Raw genomic sequence first — 22,000 nt, 5'->3', positions numbered from 1 at the left:
GTGAAGCCAAAGAAGTGAACTGACTTGATCCTAGGTCACACAGCAGACAAGTGACAGAGCCAGGATTAGAACCCAAGTCCTCGTCACTCCCAGGCCATTCTCTAGGCCAAGCTGCTTCTCAATCATTGTACACTCCAGCCAATGCATTCTCTCCAGAGACTGGCATGTGCAGAAGGGTAATGAAGGAAGGAAAGTACTAATTATACAACAAAACCAAGGCAATACATCTGGGTTCAGTTACCTTGGGATTCAAACAAAGGTGAGAATTTCTGAGCAGATTCCCCAAGGAACAGCACGAGGCAGAGATTGGAGACCCCCAGGCCCAATCGGTTTCCCCCTCCTCTGTGATGCAGTCCTATACCCATTTAAGGGACCATTTCAAACAAACTGTAGAGACAAAGATAACCTGAAATGTATTCCCTCCCAATGAGCAGCAAATCACCGCAGTGACTGGGTAAAGGAGCATAAGAAGATATCATGAAATTTCCAGCACCAAGGCTTCCTGCAAAGAGTTTCTCCCCATTTTTCAAGGTAAGTGAAGGAGAAAGAAAAATAAGTTACAAGAGAAAAGGGGGAAGAGTCAGCACATTTAGGGTTTTCTTTTCCCTTACACACTGGAAGTCAAAAAGAGTTCAATTAATCTGAGAAAAGAAACTGTGTTGTAAGAAAGGAATTGCTAAGACTGGGATATGGGGAACCTGTCAACCCACTCTGTTACATAGTACTCTCCCAAGCAGTTAAAGCAGTGCTCAGCAAATGCTCACTAAATATGATTGATTGATTGATTGGATACCCACGCCCTGGGGAGTCGAACCATTCTTATTTAACCCGTGCTGGGTGAGGCATTTAGGCATAAAGAACCGACAGCAAGGAAACAAGCCTTTCCCCATCCTATAAAAGCACAAGTTCAGGCCGGAGTCAGATTGTGTCTTATGACTGGTAGATGTCAACCATAGGAGACATGACTCCTTTATGGATTGTGATTAAACCCCTTCTGCTAGGGGTTAATAGAGTTGGTAGAGTTGGTTGGGCGCCCAGACACATCTTGTAATCCAATTAAATACCTGTCACACAAATCACACCCCATGTCAAGTACCCAGTGGAAAGAAGCCTGGGGGACTGATGACAACTGACCAAAAACTAAGTCAGCATCCTAACTTTTGAAGTAATTGCATTATATGAATGGGAAAGGAGACATGTAAGAGTGCTAAAAAAGAACTTTCCCATACCCCTCTGCTGGGATCATACCTCTATTCGAGTACAGTGCCCGGTCTTGATGAGCATACTTCAAAAAGGATGAAAAGAAGCTGGAAAGGATACAGGGAAAAGTATCCAATGGGATTATAAAGTCAAAAAGTAAATTCTCTCAAGAAAGGTTCAAGGGAGTGGGTTTGTTCAACCTAAAAGAGAAATGACCAAAGAGTGATCACCTTCCAGTGAAGATGAGTTGGTTTTTTTTAATGATGTTGCCTATTCGTTGGTTGCAATGTCCACTGGGGAAAAATGAACAGAATCAGGTTTAAATGGAACAGGAGAGAATTCAGGTAAACATCTAATAATGTTAAGGTCTACAAACTCTACTGTACTGGTATTCTCCCAAGAGCTGAGTACAGTGCTCTATACACAGTAAATGTTCAATAAATGCCACTGATTGGTCACGACGATTACTAGGTATCTGTTAGATAGCAAGGTCCATGCAGAGCACTGGATTAAATGCAAGATAATAGATCAGGTATAGTCCTGGCCCCCACACAGGGCTCATAATTTAAGAGGTGGAAAAAACATGGAGAAGCAGCATGGTATAGTGGATAGAGCACTGGCCTGGGAGTCAGAAGGTCATGGGTTCTAATTCTATCTCTGCCACTTGTCTGCTGTGTGACTTTAGGCAAGTCACTTCACTTCTCTGTGCCTCAGTACCCTCATCTATAAAATGAGGATTGAGACTGTGAGCCCCATGCGGGACAGGGACCCTGTCCAACACGACTCATTGTATCCATTCCAGTGCCTGTCAAATAGTAAGTGCTTAATAAATACCATAATAATATTTTTTAATTTTTGTTTTTAATTTAATAATTTTAAAAATAATTTTCTTATGGTATAGGTTAAGAGCTTACTATGTGCCAGGCACTGTACTAAGAACTGGGGTGGATACAAGCAAATTTTATTGTTATTATTATCATATCCTATTTTACAGATGAGAAAACTGAAGCCCAGAGAAATTAAGTGGCTTGTCCAAGGTCATACAGTAGACTAGTGATAGAGGAGGAGGAGGAGAAATATCTTGTGATATCCAATCCCATGTTATTTCCACCAGACCCCTCTGCTTTCCTATCAGCGTGCTAGACCCCTGGAAAAGGATGCCAAGGGTCATTTCCATTTTCAACAGATCTTTAAGAATAGACATTCACCGATTCTGGTTGGTTACACCATTCACCTGCCTGGAAGCAGGGGTTGGAGTTCTTGAGATCACTTCCAGCCCTCTGACTGATCTGGTACTAGAGTCCTGAGCCCTGAGAAAAGAAAATATTCCAGAGAAATTAGAAGTGTTGATCTTTTAGTCAACCCTATTCCTAGAATGTAGGCCATCCCCTTAAACTAGAAATTTTAGACTGCATACGGCAGCTTTTTGCAACCTAACTAGCTGCAGTGGAGCCAGTGGCTCTGATCTGGTGGGTGAAATAGAGTAGAAAACAGCCTCGAGGTGAGCTTCCTCCTAAAGAATATTAGCTCAGGAGGCATCTGTGGGAAGATACTCACATTGGTAAGCATCAAAGATCTCAGAAGGAGAGAGAGAAAAAGAGAGGGAGAGAGAAAATGAGAAGGAGAAAGGGAGGGGGCTTGGGGGTCTCAATAACAAGAAACCCTCTAAGAGCCCCCCATTCCTTCAACAAATATAATAATAATAATGTTGGTATTTGTTAAGCACTTACTATGTGCAGAGCACTGTTCTAAGTGCTGGGGTAGATACAGGGTAATCAGGTTGTCCCACGTGGGGCTCACAGTCTTAATCCCCATTTTACAGATGAGGTAACTGAGGCACAGAGAAGTTAAGTGACTTGCCCACAGTCACACAGCTGACAAGTGGCAGAGCCGAGAGTGGAACTCATGCCCTCTGACTCTGAAGCCCAGGCTCTTTCCACTGAGCCACGCTGCTTCCCATATAGTGCCTAGGGCTACCAGGATTTCTGCCCCCCATCCCTTTAAAAGATCTGCTAAAAGCCTGTTTCTTCAAAAGCCGGAAAGGATTCCAGAGGTTCAACCAAAATAAAAATAGAAACCTCAGAGGATGAAAAGTGACCACACTCCAGCTCTGATGGTAGAATCCCAGCTTCCTGATCCAGAAAGGGATTTCCAGTTTGTGAAAGGTAAAAGAAGATGGGCAAACTGGCAATCACATACGGAGTAGTGGCCTGAGAAGTAATTTGAGCAATTACTTACTAATTAGCAATTCAAAAGCCTCTGAAATGATGGCTGTCAGGTGCACACTATGTAGTTCTCATAGAAGCAGCCTGGCTCAGTGGAAAGAGCATGGGCTTTGCAGTCAGAGGTCATGAGTTCGAATCCCAGTTCTGCCACTTGTCAGCTGTGTGACTGTGGGCAAGTCACTTAACTTCTCTGGGCCTCAGTTACCTCATCTGTAAAATGGGGATTAAGACGGTGAGTCCCACGTGGGACAACCTGATTCCCCCGTGTCTCCCCCAGCGCTTAGAACAGTGCTCTGCACATAGTAAGCGCTTAACAAATACCAACATCATTATTATTATTATTATTCTCTGCGTTGCTATTGAGCTCTTCTTCATTAGAAGGACCCCAGGATTTCACTGCTCTTGTGTGACCTCCCTTCCCTTTCTCTCGGCAGCCTATCTCTATTACTGGTTGGGACAAGTACTAGTCAATAAGGACCTTGTTTACTGAGAGATGCCCAGTAACAGCAGATGCCATCAAGCAGCTGAAACTCCCTCTCGTGGATTCAGGCACATTTCTGAGCCACCCATCTCAGGTAATATCGTAAGCACCTTTAAGGCAGAAACTTCCCCTTGTATGTTCCCCGAGTACTTAGTAAAGGTTATCCACTGTGAAGCTCCTCGAGGGAAGGGATCGTGTCTATTGTACTGTACTTAGTACAGTGCTCTGCACACAGTAAGCACTCAATAATTGCCACGGGTTGATTGAATCCTCATTACAGAAAAGGTCACGGATCAAGCCAATCACGGGCCACAGGGAAGAGCAGACCAGGCAACCACACCACCAAAATGGACTCCGAGTGGAACAGTAGGAAAAGCCCGGGAATTGGCTGAGAAAATAATCTCAAGTGTAAAGTCAGAGATGCAATGCCAACTTGGCAGGAAGTTTTCCACTGGAATCCACTAAATAATAATGTTGGTATTTGTTAAGCGCTTACTATGTGCAGAGCACTGTTCTAAGCGCTGGGGTAAACACAGGGGAATCAGGTTGTCCCACGTGGGGCTCACAGTCTTAATCCCCATTTTACAGATGAGGGAACTGAGGCACAGAGAAGTTAAGTGACTTGCCCACAGTCACACAGCTGACAAGTGGCAGAGCTGGGATTCGAACTCATGAGCCCTGACTCCAAAGCCCGTGCTCTTTCCACTGCGCCACGCTGCTTCTCAGTTCTCAACAGGGCCCAATACCAAGTGTTGTTGACTTGAAGAAAAGTGGATAATAAGCCTACATTTTCATGGCTTTAAATGGAGGTCGGTGGCCAGGACTTGAGGCTCTTTGCGATTCTATCCCTGCACTCTGGACAACTTGGTTGAATGGTCAGAGTTAAATGAGCTGACATCAGTAAGGAAGAATGCAAGGCGGTGCACTGAAGAAGGAAAAATTGAATTCCACAAATCCAATTGAAAGGGCAGGACAGACTTAAACAGAATACAAGGCAAAGAATGTAGAACAGCTGGAAATAAAATGAAATTGGAGGAATTCGTGGATGAAAAATAAATTCTACACTCTATGGGTCACTGAGGAAACTCGGAGATCAGATCCAGTTTGGGATACCACATTTGGAGAGAGACAGGGATGTGCTTAAGAGGGTGAAGAGGAGAAGGGATGAAATGGCTCCAGGGACTATGATGGTGGAGATTTATTTGGACTTATTTGTTCTGTGCTGCCTAATCCAGTTTCTAACATGGATACAGTTTCCCAAATTGTGATTCTTCTTAGAAAAATTTTCCAAATGGCCAGAAGGCAGGGAGGAAGGAGATGGAAGAGGGCTGACTGAACCAGTAACTGACCAAGGAACTGAAAACAGAATGAAAACAGCAGAGAGAATGAAGTTATCCATCAATGGATTGACATGCTACAGCCCTAAGAAGGAGATGAGGCCGAGAGCCTGAACCAAGATGCTTCCCCAGCCTATTTTTCCCCAAAGATAATTCAGTAATTTGACATAGTAAACTATGGTTATAGAACCATCCTCCCAGGAGATTCTAACTACAATTATAAAAATAATTATGGTGTTTGTTAAGCGCTTACTGTGTACCAAGCACTCCTCTAAGAACTGGAGTAGATACAAAGTAATCAGGTTGGATTACAGTCTTTGTTCCTTATGGGTCTCACAATCTTCATCCCCACTTTACAGATGTGGTAACTGAGGCACAGAGAATAATAATAACAATGTTGGTATTTTTAAGTGCTTACTATGTGCCAAGCACTGTTCCAAACACTGGGGTAGATACAGGGTCATCAGGTTGTCCCACGTGGAGCTCACAGTCTTAATCCCCATTTCCCAGATGAGGTAACTGAGGCCCCGAGAAATGAAGCGACTTGCCCAAGGTCACACAGCTGACAAGCGGCGGAGCCGGGATTAGAACCCGTGGCCTCTGACTCCCAAGCCTGGGCTCCTTCCACTTCCATAAGTGAAGTGACTTGTCTGAGGACACATAGCAGAGAAACGGCAGAGGCGGCATTAGAACCCAGGTCCTTCTAATTCCCAGGTCTGTGCTCTATCCACTAGACCACTAAGCCACGCTGCTTCTATGTGAAGCCGTTGAAGATCACTTGACTAGTGAACGGAGGAAAAATGTCACAAAAACATGACCTTGAGATATCTGGGAGGAAATTCTACTTTAGTACTGGAGTACGGAAGTGTACGTGAACAGAATTGAAGTCACCAGCTAACTCGGCCATTGTCAAAAGGATGACACCCAAGGCAAAATTTGGATCACTGAAGCTCTTCAATTCCACCAGGGTTGAGATTTTGGCACTAGTGAAAGATGTCCCACTAAGAGTGCCTGATTTCTGATCCCCAATCCTAGTGATTTCACCTCTTAAGAAGTCTCTAAGGACATTAGATGTACTGCTTGAAAGTAGCAATGATAATGAGAGTGACTTAGTGGAAAGAGCACGGGCTCAGGAGTCAGAGGAAGTAGGTTCTAATCCCACCATCGCCACTTGACTGCTGTGTAACTTCTCTGCGTCACTTACCGCATCTGTAAAATGGGATTAAGCCTGTGAGCCCCACGTGGGACAACCTGATTACCTTGTGTCGAGCTTAGAACAATGCTTGGCACATAGTAAGCACTTAACGAAAGCATAATTATTGTTATTACTATCATTAATAATATAGCAATAGCTGTGGAATTTCTTAAGCATTTGTCATGTACCAGGCACTGTTCTCAGTGCCGGGGTGGATACAAAGAAATGGGATTGGACACAGTCCTTCTCCCACGTGGAGCTCACATTCTTAAAGTAGATTGCTGCAGTTGATCAATTAATGTCATTTGAGCACTTATTGTGTGCAGAGCACTGAACTAAGCCTTGATAAAGTACAATAGAGCAGAGTTGGTAGACACATTCCCTGCCCACAAGAAGCTTACAGTCTAGAGGAGGAGAAGAGAGAAAAATAAATTCTACATTCTATGGGTCATTGAGGAAACTCAGATATCAGATCCAGTTTGGGATACCACATTTGGAGAGAGACAGGGATGTGCTTAAGAGGGTGAAGAGGAGAAGGGATGAAATGGCTCCAGCATTTGTTCTGTGCTGCCTAATGGAAAGAGCACAGGCTTGAGAGCCTGAGGTCGTGGGTTCTAATGCCAACTCTGCCACTTGTCAGCTGTGTGACTTTGGGCAAGTCACTGAACTTCTCTGAGCCCCATCTGGGTCAACCTGATAATCTTGTATCGCCCCCAGTGCTTAGAACAGTGCTTGGCACATTGGAAGTGCTTAATAAATACTGTCATTATCATTAAATGCGTAGCACAGTGCTCTGCACAAAGTAGGCACTCAGGAAATGCTATTGAATGAAAGACATTAAGTTAAATTACAGGTATAAACAGAGTGCTATGTTCTCAGTGCTTCAGGGATGAGGGTGAGCTGAATATCAAACGGTTAAAAGGTACAGACCCAAGTGCGTAGGTGAGGCAGAAGAGAGAGTAAGCCTGGCCCAAGGAAACTAGTAATAATAATTGAGGCTTTTGTTAAGCACTTTACTTATGTGCCAAACACTGTACTAAGCACTGGGGTGGATGCGAGATTCCCCTGGAGAGTCGCACCTGGAGAGTTTCCAGTTCTCTACCAGTCTCAACCATGGGAGGGAGAGTTAAGCAGAGGCCTGTCCATTCCATTCCTAGCTTGGGCAGTGGCTAGCGAGTGGAAAGCGATCTGCTACAAGTCAAAACTCCCCTGTGCTGGGCAGCAGCGACATGGGAGAGAATTAAGGGCGAAGACTCGAGTTCACTGCGTGGAAGGAGGCGATGGTAAACCACTTCCAGATTTTGACCAAGAAAGCTCTAAGGATTCACTACCAGAACGATTGCAGATGGAAAGCGGGGAGTTCTGGGAGAGATGCGTCCGTGGTGTCGCTAGAGGTCGGAGACGACAAGACGGCATAAGACAAGACAAGATGCGAGACACAGTGCCTGTCCCATGTGGACCTCACAGTTTAAGTAGGAGGGAGAGGGAGTATTGAATGTCCATTTTACTGATGAGGAAACCCGAGGTCCGGAGGAATTAAGTGACTTGCCCAAGATCACGCAGCAGACAAGTGGTGGAAAGGGGATTAGAACTCGGGTCGTCTGACTCCAGGGGCTTTGGTATTTCCACTAGGCCATGCTGTTTGTCCCAGTCTTTCACTCTAACTGGAGATAGATTGAAAGTCACGGGCGGGAACGATTTCTTTACTACTATCGCATGTTACAGACCTCTAGTTCAATGCTATGCCCACAGAGGGACTCGAAGAGCGATGATAATGGAGGTCTAGTACTAGGAATGGTCCATCGAACCTCGCTTAATGTTTCTTATCTTCTATGCTTCTTCGGCAGAAACAGATGGAGAAAATGACACAATCTCCGGGTTCATTCTCATGGGACTGACAGATGGTCCAGGACACCAAATCCCGCTCTCCATCCTATTTCTAATGATCTATGGGATGACCCTAGTGGGAAATCTCGGAATAATTACATTAATCGGGATGGACTCCCGTCTTCAAACCCCCATGTACTTTTTCCTCAGCCACTTGTCTTTCGTTGACCTCTGCTACTCATCAGTGGTTGCCCCAAAGTTGCTAGAAATCCTCTTCACTGAGAAGAAAGCCATCTCTTTCCTGGGCTGTGCAGCCCAAATGTGGTTCTTCGGCATACTGGTGGCTACCGAATGCTTCCTGCTGGCTGCCATGGCATGTGACCGCTATGTGGCTATCTGTAGCCCCCTAGTTTATACTATCATTATGTCCCCAAAGACCTGCATCCAGCTGGCGACTGCTCCGTATGTAATCGGGTTGGTGAACGCCACGATCCACACGACTGCTACCTTCGGCCTCACTTTCTGTGGCTCCAGGAAGATCAATCATTTCTTCTGTGACATCGCCCCACTTCTCTCCCTGTCCTGTTCCAGCATTCAGGTGAACGAGATCCTCACTCTTCTCATGGCGTCTCTGATTGGAGTACTGAGTGGGGCGGTGATCCTCATTTCCTACACCCGCATCGTCTCTGCCATCCTGAGAATCCGGTCTGTGGAGGGCAGATATAAAGTCTTTTCCACCTGCGCTTCCCATCTGACTTCTGTCATCATTTTCTACGGGACCCTCTTCTTCACGTATGTCCGACCTCCTTCCCAAGATAACGCTGACAAAGTGGCTTCCGTGTTTTACTCTCTGGTGATCCCAATGCTGAATCCCTTGATCTACAGCCTGAGGAACAAGGAAGTGAACAACTCTCTGAGGAGGATGATAGCAAGGAGAAGGCTTTCTACAAGATATTAAATATGCTTTAGGACACTATATCTTCCCCTTTCCAGAAGATGGCTTGGTGGGAGTATCTTTTTCAAACTGTCCTGTACGGTTCTGACAGTTTTCCATTGTCATTACTGAGGTGCTCTCACCTACATGGTTGAGTTCACTGAAATCATCCTTTGTCACACTATTCCTTTGGAGAAATCCGGAGCCCTGAAGGACCTTATTCATGAGGAAAAGGAGAGGCTGGCATGGGGAATGAGAACAGCAGTGTGGCCTAGTGGGAAGTGTACAAACCTGGGAATCAAGGAACCTGAGTTCTATTCTCAACTCCACTATTTGCCTGCTGTTTGACCTTGTCAAAGTCACTTCACTTCTCTATGCTCTGTTTCTTCATCTGTAAAATGGGGATCAATACCTGTTCTCCCTCCCTCTTAGAAAGTGAGTCCCATGCAGAACAAGGACTACGTCTGGCCTGCTAACTATCCCAGTGCTTAGTTTGGTGCTTGGTACAATGTAAATGCTAAACAAATAACAAAATTATCATTATCATCATCATTATTACTATTAGGGAGGAAAGGGAATCAAAGGATAGGGAGGAAAGTGAATCATACAAACATAAATATATAAGAAATGTCTTATTAGATCAGCACAATCACCTTTCCAGTCCGGAATTTTACCTCCGACAGAGGGATCGATGGACATCTGAAGCTGATATTTCCACTCTTGCAGTCCATTCTCATTCTTAGCGACGTAACCTCCAGCATCCCTAACTTTTCCCTTCAACAACCAACCATAGATCCATTATCCATGAATTTACCATAAACCTCTTGAACCACTATTTTCTGCCCACATGCTTGCACCATTGTTTTCATATGCAGGGAACATGTCTACCAACTCTGTTGTATTGTACTCTCCCAAGCACTTAGAAATGGGCTCTGCACATCGTAAGCAGTCAAACACCACTGATTGAAGAATATTTTCTTGTTTTTTGCTTTCTATCTACACTTATTGTCAAGGTGTATCTTCTAGCTCTGAAGGGATTTGGTAAACAATAGCTTTTCACTCATTTTGACACTCCTTTCATGACTTTGTACATCTCAGTCACATTCCCCCTGCCTAGGACTGATGGCCCAAGGGACAGTGGAATTAGGTGGGGTTGTTGTATAATAATAATTAATAACAATTATTATGGTATTTGTTAAGTGCTTACTATGTGACAAGCGCTGTTCTAAGCGCTGGGGTAGGTACAAGGTAATCAGGTTGTCCCATGTGGGGCTTACAGTTTCAATCCCCATTTTACAGATAAGGCAACTGAGCCAGAGAGAAATGAAGTGACTTGTTCAAGGTCACACAGCAAACAAGTGGCAGAACCAGGATTAGAACCCAGGTCCTTCTCTCTCCCAGCACTAGACCATGCTGCTTCTCAGTCCACAGGGAAACCAATGTGACTCCCTATTTACTGAGTGCTTACTGTATTTAAAACTCTATACTAAATATTTGGAAGAGGACAATACAATAGAAACGATCCTTTTCCTCAAGGAACATATAGGCTAGCAATCTTCCACTCCCTCCTGCGTATATGCATATATCTATAGATTTATTTATTTGTATTGATGTCTGTTTATTTGTACTGATGTCTGTTTCCCCTTCCCTAGACTGTGAGCTTGTTGTGGGCAGGGACTGTCACTCTTTATTGTCGTACTGTACTTTCCCAAGTGCCTGGCACAGTGCTCTGCACTCGGTAAGCACTTAATAAATACGACTGAACAAATAAATGAATGGTTCCCCGTCAGACAGAGCTCCTCAAGAACAGAGACTGTGCGTTTCACTTCTATAATACTCTCTGACATGCTTAGTAAAGTAGGCGCTCCAGTGCTATTGAATGACTGCTACCGGCTCCACTTATTGCTTGAGTTTTTCTCGCCTGTGACTCAGTTTGGAGGAGATCCTTTTGTCATATACAGTTAGAGAAAGCCTTCTTAAGGGCTGAGTGGCGAGGGCAACTCGCAGGAAGAGATGCTTTCATTTTGGCCCACACATAAGAAAAGGAAGAGGAGACCGTTCTGGGCAGAAAGAATTGCCAGACAAGTACTTGGTCATAGGACCAGCCGTTAAAGAACACGTAGAGCACTGAAACACTCTATTCCAACTGGCAGACCAAGAATGCCACAATAGCAGGGAGAAATTATTACCAGAAGTGGCTAGACCCTAGCGACAGCATGTTCTAATGGAAAGAGCACAGGATTGGGAGACCCTGATTCTAATCCCAACTCGGCTGCTGGTGGAATAACATTGGCCAAATATTTAGCTTCTCAGTGCTTGGGTTTCCTCGTCTGTAAAATAGAGGTAAAAAAACGGTTCTAGTCGGTCGGTCGATCGTATTTACTGAGCACTTATTGTGTGCAGAGCACTATATTGAGTGCTTGGAAGAGTACAGTACCACAATAAACAAACATATTCCCTGCCCACAATGAGTTTACCGTCTGGAGGGTTCAACGCAGTCCCTTTCCCTCACAGTCCCTTAATCCCTTACTCTCCATTTTACATATGAGGTAACTGAGGCATAAAGAAGTGAAGGGACTTGCCCAAGGTCGCACACCAGACGAGAGGCAGAATCAGGTCCTTCTGACTCCCAGACCCATGCTCTAACCAATCTACCACACTATGGCTGGGAGTCCCATGTGGGACTGGGCCTGATCTGATTCTCTTGTCTACCCCAGCACTTAGCACAGAATAAGCATTTGCTACACTCTTCAAAGATTGAAGGCACATCTCCTCCAGGAGGCCTTCCCTGATTAAGTCCCCTGTTTCCTCTTCTCCCACTCCCTTCTGCAACACCCTGGCTTGCTCCCTTTGTTCTTCCCCCCTCCCAGCCCCATAGCACTTAAGGACATATCTGTAATTTATTTATTTATATTAATTATAAATCTGTCTCCCCTTCTGGACTGTAATCTCACTGTGGGAAGGGAATGTGCCTGTTTATTGTTGTACTGTACTCTCCCAAGTGCTTAGTACAGTGCTCTGCACACAGTAAGTGCTCAATAAATACAACTGAATGAATGAATGAATAAATACCATTATTATTGGGCCAGTCCCCCTCAAAAACAATCAATTTGGAGACTTTAGTACAGTATCCAGCACATGATGAAGTTCAGTAAATACTGATAACCTGATGACTTGGGCAGGAAAAAAAAAATCAAGAGAGCCAAGAAAGAGAGACAGAAATTGTTTTACTTTGAGGGTTTTAGTTGATAACCCTTAGGAAGAATGAATTTTTGTCTAGATATCCTAAAGGAGAGTTTGTAAAAGTCCTGTCAGCTTTTTCACAACACATCTTAAGCAGGTGGCATCACTTCAGCAGCTCAGGGACAACCTTACTGCCTTCCACATGTCTCTGCCAAGTGCCACCTCTCACCCTTGGGTGTCACAAAGAGGAAAACAGCCCTCACCCTGCAGACGTTTCCCCCCTACCAGCTAGATGGAGGTTTTAAACGAGTAAAAGAGAAGGCAAATCAATGCTGTCTCACCCCAGAGACTGCCAGGGAGGGTGCTTACATAGCAGAAACGTACAGTTATCCTCTTATGAAATTACAGTGTAATTGGAATTGGTGGTTTTCCGAGACGTTCAGCTGTCAGTTAAGCCATAATAAACTTCTAGACCTGAAAGTATTCAAGGCAATCAAATGGGTTGGAAGTTAATGACATTCATTATCCAGAAAAACACAACAGGAAATAGAACAGCACGCTACTCTGCGGTATAAATTCATCTTAATTACGAATAAATTTAGAGTTACTTGTCAGGCAGCAAAAAATGCTAATAAGAAAACTGCCCTTAAATAGGAGTCAAGTTGGACTGCTTGGCAGAAACTGGGAAGCCAAAAGAGGTTCAAGTTTACCTGTGGAGCCCTACTTCTGTTCTCTGCCAACACCCACTTCCACCCAACTCCTCCTCCCCGAACCTGACGGGAGGAAGGCCTGAGGCAAGCCACAGTCCCCTGGCCACTCCCGCCAGATCCATTGTGATCCAGTTTTAACCACTGATAGACAACCCTAAAATGAAAGGTAATTGTGGACAGGGATTATGTCTCCCCAGTGCTTAGTACACAGAAGCAGCCTGGCGGAGTGGATAGAGCACGGGCCTGGGAGTCCGAAGCTCATAGTTCTAATCCCGGCTCTGTCACGTCTGCTGTGTGATCTTGGGCAAGTCACTTAAATTCTCTGTGCCTCAGTTACCTCTTCTGTAAAATGGGGATTGAGACCATGAGTCCTATGTGGGTCAAAGGACTGTGTCCAGCCTGATTTGCTTGCATCCACCCTAGCGCTTAGTACGGTACCGGGAAATAGTAAGCGCTTAACAAATGCCCTAATTATTATTAGTAGTACAGTAAGTGCTCAACAAATACCGCTGGTAGGAGACTATCAGAAGAGAGGGCATTTAAGACAGAAGATGGGGCTTACTAGAGAAGGGTAAAGGCAAGTCAATCCTGGCTGAGGGCCAGTGAAAAGAAACCAAGGTCAGAGTTGGGCCATAATTACCTATTAGACTTACCCTCCCATATTGCGTGTTCGAGCTACCTAATTCCCTCTTCCACGCTCTTCCTCAAACTACATTATAACACAGTTTAATAATCAACCCTCCTTCTCTTCCTTCCCCAGAGGCAAGGAGTTGAACGAGATGACTCCTCTACCTCTCTGAGTCAGTGGTGCCGCGTCCTATCACAGCCCATCTCCTTCTTCTATAAAACCCAGCTAATTTATGATCTTGTTCAATAGGCAGCTGTCTTTTCAGCAAAGTTACTGACCCCCTCCGGAAAGTGCTAATCTTTCTCTACCAGGTGTCCTGTCATGGCCATCTTCCAGGCCCAAACAAGAATAACTCAGCAAGAATAACTCGGCAGCTTCCTACTTACTATCCTTCTCTAATTAGCTAGGCGGTTCAAACCTCCCTCCAGAGACATAAAAGCAATTAACAATGCATATTTAACAGGTATTTTCAAGTTTGATTAAATGTAATTTCCACTTCTGAGTTTTAAGAGCAGAGGGTTTAGGGCATTCTGGATCTCTGGATTTGCTCCCGAGAAGGAGAAAATTTGTGTGATCAAATGATCGGCATACTCTACTAACCCAGAGAGTTGTGCGGTGCTTAAAGTTCTGTCACTGACTGGCTGAATGACCCACTGTACTTGACCTCTCTAAATTCCTCAGTATCCCAGTTTATAAAACAGGGATGGAGCATTTACAGCAATCATTCCGTGGTATTTATTAAGTACAGAGCACTGCTCTAGAATTAGTAATAAAACAGAATTAGCAGACACATTACCTGCCCATAATAAGTTTATAGTTTATAGGGGGAGACAGACATTAGTATAAACAAGTAAATTGTAATATAGAATTTAAAGATATATATATATATATAAAATCACCCTACACAGACGTGGCTCTAATGGGCTTGAAGCTTTTTGGAAAGTGATTGGCTTAAATGAAGAGCTATTGCTTATTTTATATTTTCAGGCCCTAGTCCAAACAGGCTAACGCTTTCCACCTTCACTTGATTGGATAGCATCTTTTTATTTTAAAATTTGCATCGTTCTGGTGTTACCAGCTTTACAATTCTGTAGCATTCCCCCTACTCAATTTTCTTTTAGAGAAGCACCATGGCCTAGTGGGAAGAATAGAGGCTTGGGAGTCAGGGGATCTGCTGAATGATCCCGGGCAAGTCACTTATCTCCTCTGTGCCTCAGCTACCTCATCTGTAAAATGGAGGTAAAATACCTGTTCTCCCTCCTCTTCCTGTGTGGGAAAAGGATTGGGTCCGATCTGCTCATATTGGCATCAACTCCAGTGTGTAATACAACCTTTGATACATAATGAACCCTTAACAAATATCAAAATTATTACTTTACTTTTTGTGAATTCCACCTAGCATTTGGATGTGAATGTACTTTGTTTTCACTGAGAATAGGAAAAGAGCAGCAGAGGGATTTAGATTAGACTTTAGGAAATGTCCAGACTAGAAGCAGAGTGGCCTAGCGGATGGAGCATGGGCCTGGAAGTCAGAAGGACCTGGGTTCTGATACCGGCTCTGCTGCTTGTCCGCTGGGAGACTTGGGGCAAGTTGCTTTCCTGCTCAGTGCCGCAGTTACCTCATCTGTAAAATGGGGATTAAGACCGTGAGCCCAATGTGGGACAGGGATTCTATCCAAGTCAATAAACTTGTACCTACCCTAGTGCTTAGTGAAGTGTCTGGCACATAGTAAGCACGTAACAAATACCACAGTTATTATTACAAGAGCTGCAAGTGGCACTAAAACAAATATTCAAAAATTAAACCACAAATGACCAGTCCTCTAAACTGAAGGCCTGTTGTGGGCGGGGAATATATCTGTTTATCGGTGAATGCTACTCTCCCAAGAGCTTAGTATCTGCTATGCTCTGCCCATAGTAAGCATTCGATAAATAATAATAATGTTGGTATTTGTTAAGCGCTTACTATGTGCAGAGCACTGTTCTAAGCGCTGGGGTAGACAGAGGGGAGTCAGGTTGTCCCATGTGGGGCTCACAGTCTTAATCCCCATTTTACAGATGAGGTAACTGAGGCACCGAGAAGTTAAGTGACTTGCCCAAAGTCACACAGCTGACAAGTGGCCGAGCCGGGATTCGAACCCATGACCTCTGACTCCAAAGCCCGTGCTCTTTCCACTGAGCCACGCTGCTTCTCATATGACTGAATGAACAAAGGAGGGTCAATCCGTCAATCTGATCGCAGCCCATTCATCGATTAACCCAATCACCATCCCATGGACAGAGTGCCCCATCAGAACAGCCCCTCTTTCCACCTAAAGCTGCCCCTTCCATGCCATGCCATGGAACAGCTGGAGAGGAGAGGAGAAGAGAAGGAGTCACATCAATCGATGGGCTCCCCTCCGTTCCAGAGGGTGGGCCGGCCTCCAGTGGGAGGCTTCACAGTAAGCGCTCAATAAATACGATCGAATGAATGAATCCTTTCCACGGGAGGACGCAGAACCAATCAGAGCAGCTTTCTCTGCTCCGACCAAAGAGACTGTAGCAATTAAAACAGGGTACCGTTATTCCAACTTCACCCCTCTTCCTTTCAGTGCGGTGACAACTCTCATAATAATAATAATAATGGTACTTATTAAACGCTTGCTGTTGCCAAGCACTGTTCTAAGCACTAGGGACTGATACAAGTTAGTCAGGTTGGACACAGTCCCTGTCCCACAGGGGCTCACACTTCTAATCCCCATTTGACAGATGAAGTAACTGAGGCCAAGTGAAGGCACTTACCCAAGGTCACACAGCAGATATGTGGCAGAGTCGGGATTAGAATCCAGGTCCTTCTGACTCCTAGGCCTGTGCTCTATCCACTTAACCACTAATCCTCAAACCCTGGCAACGCCACAGAGTAGCCTTAATTCATTCGTTCATTCATTCGATCATATTTATCAAGTGCTACTGTGTGCAGAGACCTGTACTAATCCCTAGCTACTCCTCCATTCCATTCTAGGGGTCTTTTATTAGAGAAACCCCCATCACTCAGAGGAGCCAGGACAACTCCATCCACTAAACGATTTTTTAAAAAATTATCTGCCAGTTGGTGAGTGGAATTTGTCAATAAACTGGCCATTGGAGGTTGCATTTTCGATTAGCGGTCGCTTCTCCGTTGTTGGGCAATGGAACTGGTTTCAAGAAATCAGTATCGTGGAGTCTTTGTCTCTAAGGGGTTTTTGTCATAGGTGAGGAGACAAACTCTCTGGAAACTTTGGTGCAACCCTGCCTGGAGCGAAGGGGATGGATTAGATGACCTGTCAAAGGTCCTCTTCAGCCCTAGAATTCTACAACTAAAGAGTTTTTGTGGAAATTGTGTCTTTTTTTCTTACCTACCTTAAAATTCTCCCTAAAAGAGTCAAAGAAGGGGGAAAAAACTCCGTCCATTAGAACGATTTGTTTCTTTCATTTTAAAATAAGAGTCCAAAGAAGCGCTTACTTAGGGGTCCGGTAATGGGCCTTGCCCTGCATCCTCAAAGATAAAGTAATTAATGGGTAACAGTGCATTATCTGGGAGCAGGAGGAAGGAAATAGCCCTCAGCATTTTCCCGGCCACCTGACTGTGGCTAATTAGCACTTTCGCCGGAGGATTAGCTTCAAATCCTTTGTCCCTAGCTGAATTAAAATTAGATCTCGGAGGGGTTGATTGAATTTTTGATGGGCAGGGAGCAGATCTACCAACTTCATTATATTGTACTCTCCCAAGCTCTTAGTCCGGTGCTCTGAACACAGTAAGCACAGAACAACATTGACTGATTGATTGAGGGGCAGGAGCATGGCAGTGTGGCTCAGTGGGAAGAGCCCAGGCTTGGGAGTCAGAGGTCACGGGTTCTAATCCCGGCTCTGCCGATTGCCAGCTGTGTGACTTTGGGCAAGTCACTTCACTGCTCTGTGCCTCAGTTCCCTCATCTGTAAAATGGGGATTACAACTGTGAGCCCCACGTGGAACAACCTGATTACCTTGTATCCCCCAGTGCTTAGAACAGTGCTTTGCACATAGTAAGCGCTTAACAAATACCAACATTATCATTATAATTATTACTACATTATTATTTATTGTAGCAATTAAAACAGGGTACCCTTATTCCAATTTCACACCTCTTCCTTTCACTGCGGTGACAGCTCTAATAAGAAGAATAATAATGCTACTTATTAAACGCTTGCTATGTGTTAAGCACTGTTCTAAGCACTAGCTTACGGCTTAGCACTTAGTTCTCAGTGCTTAGCTTAGTTCTTAGCACTAGCGACTGACACAAGTTAGTCAGGTTGGACACGGGTCCTATCCCACAGGCAGTGTGGATCTACCTGAAGTAGAAGAGGAGGGTGGGATGAGAAAGAATGAAGGTAGGAAAGCGGCAACAGCAGCCTGAAGAAAACAGCTCCTCTCTGGAGGCTTTGCTCTTCCCTCAGAAGCCCCAAGGGGTTTCTTCATGACTCAAAGGTCCTAATAATAATAATAATGATAATAATGGTATTTGTTAAGAAGTGCTTACTATGAGCCAGGCACTGTACTAAGCAAATTGGGTTAGACACAGTCCCTGCCCCACATGGAGCTCACAGTCTCAATCCCCATATTACAGCTGAGGTAGTTGAGGCCCAAAGAAATGAAGTGAGTTGCCCAAGATCATACAGCAGACAAGTGGCAGAGCCGGGACTAGAACCCATGACCTTCCGGCTCCCAGGTCCACGCTCTATCCACTACGTCATGCTCCTAAGCGCCTCCGGAGACTATTGCTGCCTTTCAATATAGAACCCTGGTCCTTCTGACTCCCAGGCCCGTTTATCCACTAGGCCATGGTGCTTCTCTGCCTTGCTCTGTACCTCCCGGAGTTATTCACTCCATCAATCGTATTTATTGAGAGTTTACTGGGTGCAGAGCACTGGACTAAGCATTTGGGAGAGACCAATATAACAAAGTTGATGGACACGTCCCCTGCCCACAATGAGCTCACAGGCTAGAGGGGGAGGCAGAAATTAATGTAAATAAATCATGGCTATGTACGGAAGCGCTGTGGGGCTGAGGGAGAGCTGTGAATAAAGGGAGCAAATCCAAGTTCAAGGGGAATGCAGAAGGAAGTGGGAGAAGAGGAAATGAATGCTTAGTCAGGGAAGGCTTCTTGGAGGAGATGTGCTTTTCAGGAAAGCAGCGAGGCCTAGTGGGTAAAGCACGGGCCGGGGAGCCAAAGGACCTGGGTTCTAATTCCGGCTCCGACACTCGTCTGCTGTGTGACTTTGGGCAAATCACTTAACCTCTCTAAGCTCAGTTTCTTCAACTGTAAAATGGGGATTCAATACCTGTTCTCCCTCTTACTTGGACTGTGAGCCCCATATGGAACAGGGATTCTAAACAGCCTGATCAACTTGTATCAGTGCTTAACACTAGTAAGCCAAATAGCATAAAAAAACTCTGCCCTCTTGAACCATTATAATTTTGAAAAGTAGCATGGCCTAGAGGGAAGAGCATGGGCCTGGGAGTCAAATGACTTGGGTTCTAGTTCTGGCTCTGCCACTTGCCTGCTAGGTGATCTTGGATAAGTCATTTCACTTCTCTGTGCCTCAGGAGCTTCATCTGTAAAATGGGGATTCAATACCCGTTCTCTCTCCCGATTAGACTGTGAGCCTCACATGGGACAAGGACTGTCTCCAGTCTGATAATCTGGTATCTACCCCAAAACTTAGTTTGGTCTATGGCACCCGGTAAATGCTTTACAAATACCATCATTATTTACTGAGCAATGAATTAGATGCTTGGGAAATAAAGAATGACAAAGGGACACATTCCCCGCTCAAAATGTGATTACACTCTAATAGGGGAGGCAATGTAAAACCATGTATTAGTGACAAAATAAAGAAATTGAATGGACAGAGATGAATGTGGACGTTTCCCCCACTAGACTGTAAACTCCCTGAGGGCAGGAATTATATCTACTAACTCTGTTCATTCATTCATTCAATTGTATTTATCGAGCGCTTACTGTGTGCAGGGCACTGTACTAAGCCCTTGGAAAGTACAGTTCGGCAACAGATAGAGACAACCCCTACCCAACAACGGGCTCACAGTCTAGAAGGGGGGAGAGAAACAACAAAACAAGTAGACAGTCATGAGTAGCGTCAATATAAATAGATAGAATTATATATATATATATATATATCATTCATAAAATCAATAGAATAATAAAAATGTATGTATATATACACGCTCCCAAGCACTTAGTACAATGTTCTCCACCAAATTTGTATTCAATAAATATCACTGATCAAGTGATATGTGAGTATTAAGAAAGGTGTAAGTAAGTTTATAAGAACTAGAGATGGCTGAGGGATGATATAACGCAAGGCCCTGGGAGATTAATCTGGGGATGGCTCGTTAGAGAAGTCCTCAGAAGGAAGAAGAGCCTGGAAGAACTTTTGGGACTATTTAGATAAGGCTCTAAGTCTTTTCATCCTACTTCCTGGGAGGCAGCCCAAAATTCTCCCTTTCTTCCCTAAGGTTGTTGCCTTCTAGGTATTTATAGGATTTGCTCAGGTCCCCACTGATTCTCCTCCTCTTTTCTATGAGATAAATATAACTTCCTTTTGTGTCTTACTTTCTCTGGATTTGGTGGGCTTCGTTTCCCTGCTTTTTTCCTTCTTTGTTTTCTTCGACAGCTACTTTCATCTGCCGAGCCCCGAACGTCTTATTCAGAGGAATTTCTCCGGAGCCAAACCCAACTCTGGTTCTTGATATCCTTTACCGTGCAATGCTCCGTAACTCTCCTTTTAAAAGGTGGTTTCCCCCACCACATCGATAATCCCTTCTTTGAGCATAAGAACCTGAGAACATGAGGGAAGCAAGTAGCCGAATGGATAGAGCACGAGCCTGAGAGTCAGAAGGACCTGGGTTCCACTCCCAGCTCTGCCTCTTGTTTGCTGTGTGACCTCGGGCAAGTCATTAACTTTTCTGTGCCTCAGTTAACTCTTCGGTAAAATAGGAATTAAGACTGTGAGCCCCGTGTCCGGCCTGATTACCTTGTTCCAGGGTTCTGTCTCTGACATTGGCAACAGGATGCTTGGAGGATCCATGAGGAGCAGCGGGGCCTAGTGGAGTGAGAGGACCTAGGTTCTAAACCCAGCTCTGCCACTTGTCTGCTGTGTGACCTTGGGCAAGTCACTTACTGCTCTAGCTTCAACTTTCTCATCTGTAAAATGGGGATCCATTGACCTAGGTTCTAAACCCAGCTCTGCCACTTGTCTGCTGTGTGACCTTAGGCAAGTCACTTACTGCTCTAGCTTCAACTTTCTCATCTGTAAAATGGGGATCCATTAGCTATTCTCCCTTCCTCTTCAACTCTGAGCCCCACGTGGGACAGGGACTGGATCTGGCCTGATTAGCTTGTATTTCCCCTTTGCTTAATACAGTGCTTGGTCCATAGTAAACGCTTAACAATGAACACTATTATTATCATTACTCCACTCTGTGCTGAGATCTGCCAACCTCCAAATTTACTAATCTGCTTCCTTCTAAAATGTCTTCTCAGACCAGACCCGACTTCTCTCTGGCTCTTCTTTCCATTAGACCCCATGAGACTGAGCTGTGAGAGAGGGACATTCGTCCGGGTTTCAGCTGACCTGTCCCCTGACTACTACTGACAAGAGACTATTTGCTTTTGTTATTATCAGTAGTAGCCTTGTCTTATGCCGTCGAGTCGCCTTCGACCCATAGTGACGCCGTGGACACATCTCTCCCAGAGCACCCCACCTCCATCTGCAATCGTTCTGGTAGCGAATCCGTAGAGCTTTCTTGGTAAAAATCCGGAAGTGGTTTACCATGGCCTCCTTCCGCGCGGTGAACTCGAGTCTTCGCCGTTAATTCTCTCCCGTGCCGCTGCTGCCCAGCACGGGTGAGTTTTGACTTGTAGCGGATGGCCTTCCACTCGCTAGCCACTGCCCAAGCTAGGAATGGAATGGATATCCCTCTGCCTGACTCTCCCTCTTGTCATGGAGACTGGTAGACTCCTGGAAACTCTCCAGGTGTGACCCTGAGAGAGGATCAATAGTAGTAGTCATAGTAATAGTAATAGTAACAGCATGGCATAGTGGAATCAGATCATGGGTTCTAATCCTGCCTCTGCCACTTGTCTGCTGTGTGACCTTGGGCAAGTCACTTCACTTCTCTGGGCCTCAGGTACTTCATCTGCAAAATAAGGATTGAGACTGTGAGCCCCATATGGGACAGGGATTGTATCCAACCTGATTTGC

General features: G+C 44.9%; 1 protein-coding gene and 1 non-coding gene across 2 annotated transcripts; one reads left to right on the top strand and one right to left on the bottom strand.

Moving 5' to 3' along the window:
* Positions 1 to 8,254: 8,254 nt before the first annotated feature.
* Positions 8,255 to 9,223, top strand: LOC100084088 (olfactory receptor 1009). The gene has a single exon (XM_001514559.5). The coding sequence runs from the start codon at positions 8,255 to 8,257 to the stop codon at positions 9,221 to 9,223; it is 969 nt and encodes a 322-aa protein (XP_001514609.5).
* Positions 9,224 to 21,652: 12,429 nt separating this feature from the next.
* LOC114810433 lies at positions 21,653 to 21,790 on the bottom strand. The gene has a single exon (XR_003758133.1). It is a non-coding gene; the product is annotated as a small nucleolar RNA SNORA7 (small nucleolar RNA).
* Between the last annotated feature and the right edge of the window lie 210 nt (positions 21,791 to 22,000).

This window comes from Ornithorhynchus anatinus, chromosome 3, assembly GCF_004115215.2.
Source record: "Ornithorhynchus anatinus isolate Pmale09 chromosome 3, mOrnAna1.pri.v4, whole genome shotgun sequence".
NCBI classification, from domain to species: Eukaryota; Metazoa; Chordata; class Mammalia; order Monotremata; family Ornithorhynchidae; genus Ornithorhynchus; species Ornithorhynchus anatinus.
This window is presented reverse-complemented; position numbering and strand designations above follow the sequence as displayed.

Excerpts from the sequence above, each read along its gene's own strand:
- LOC100084088 (XM_001514559.5), top strand. The coding sequence starts at position 8,255 with ATGTTTCTTATCTTCTATGCTTCTTCGGCAGAAACAGATGGAGAAAAT.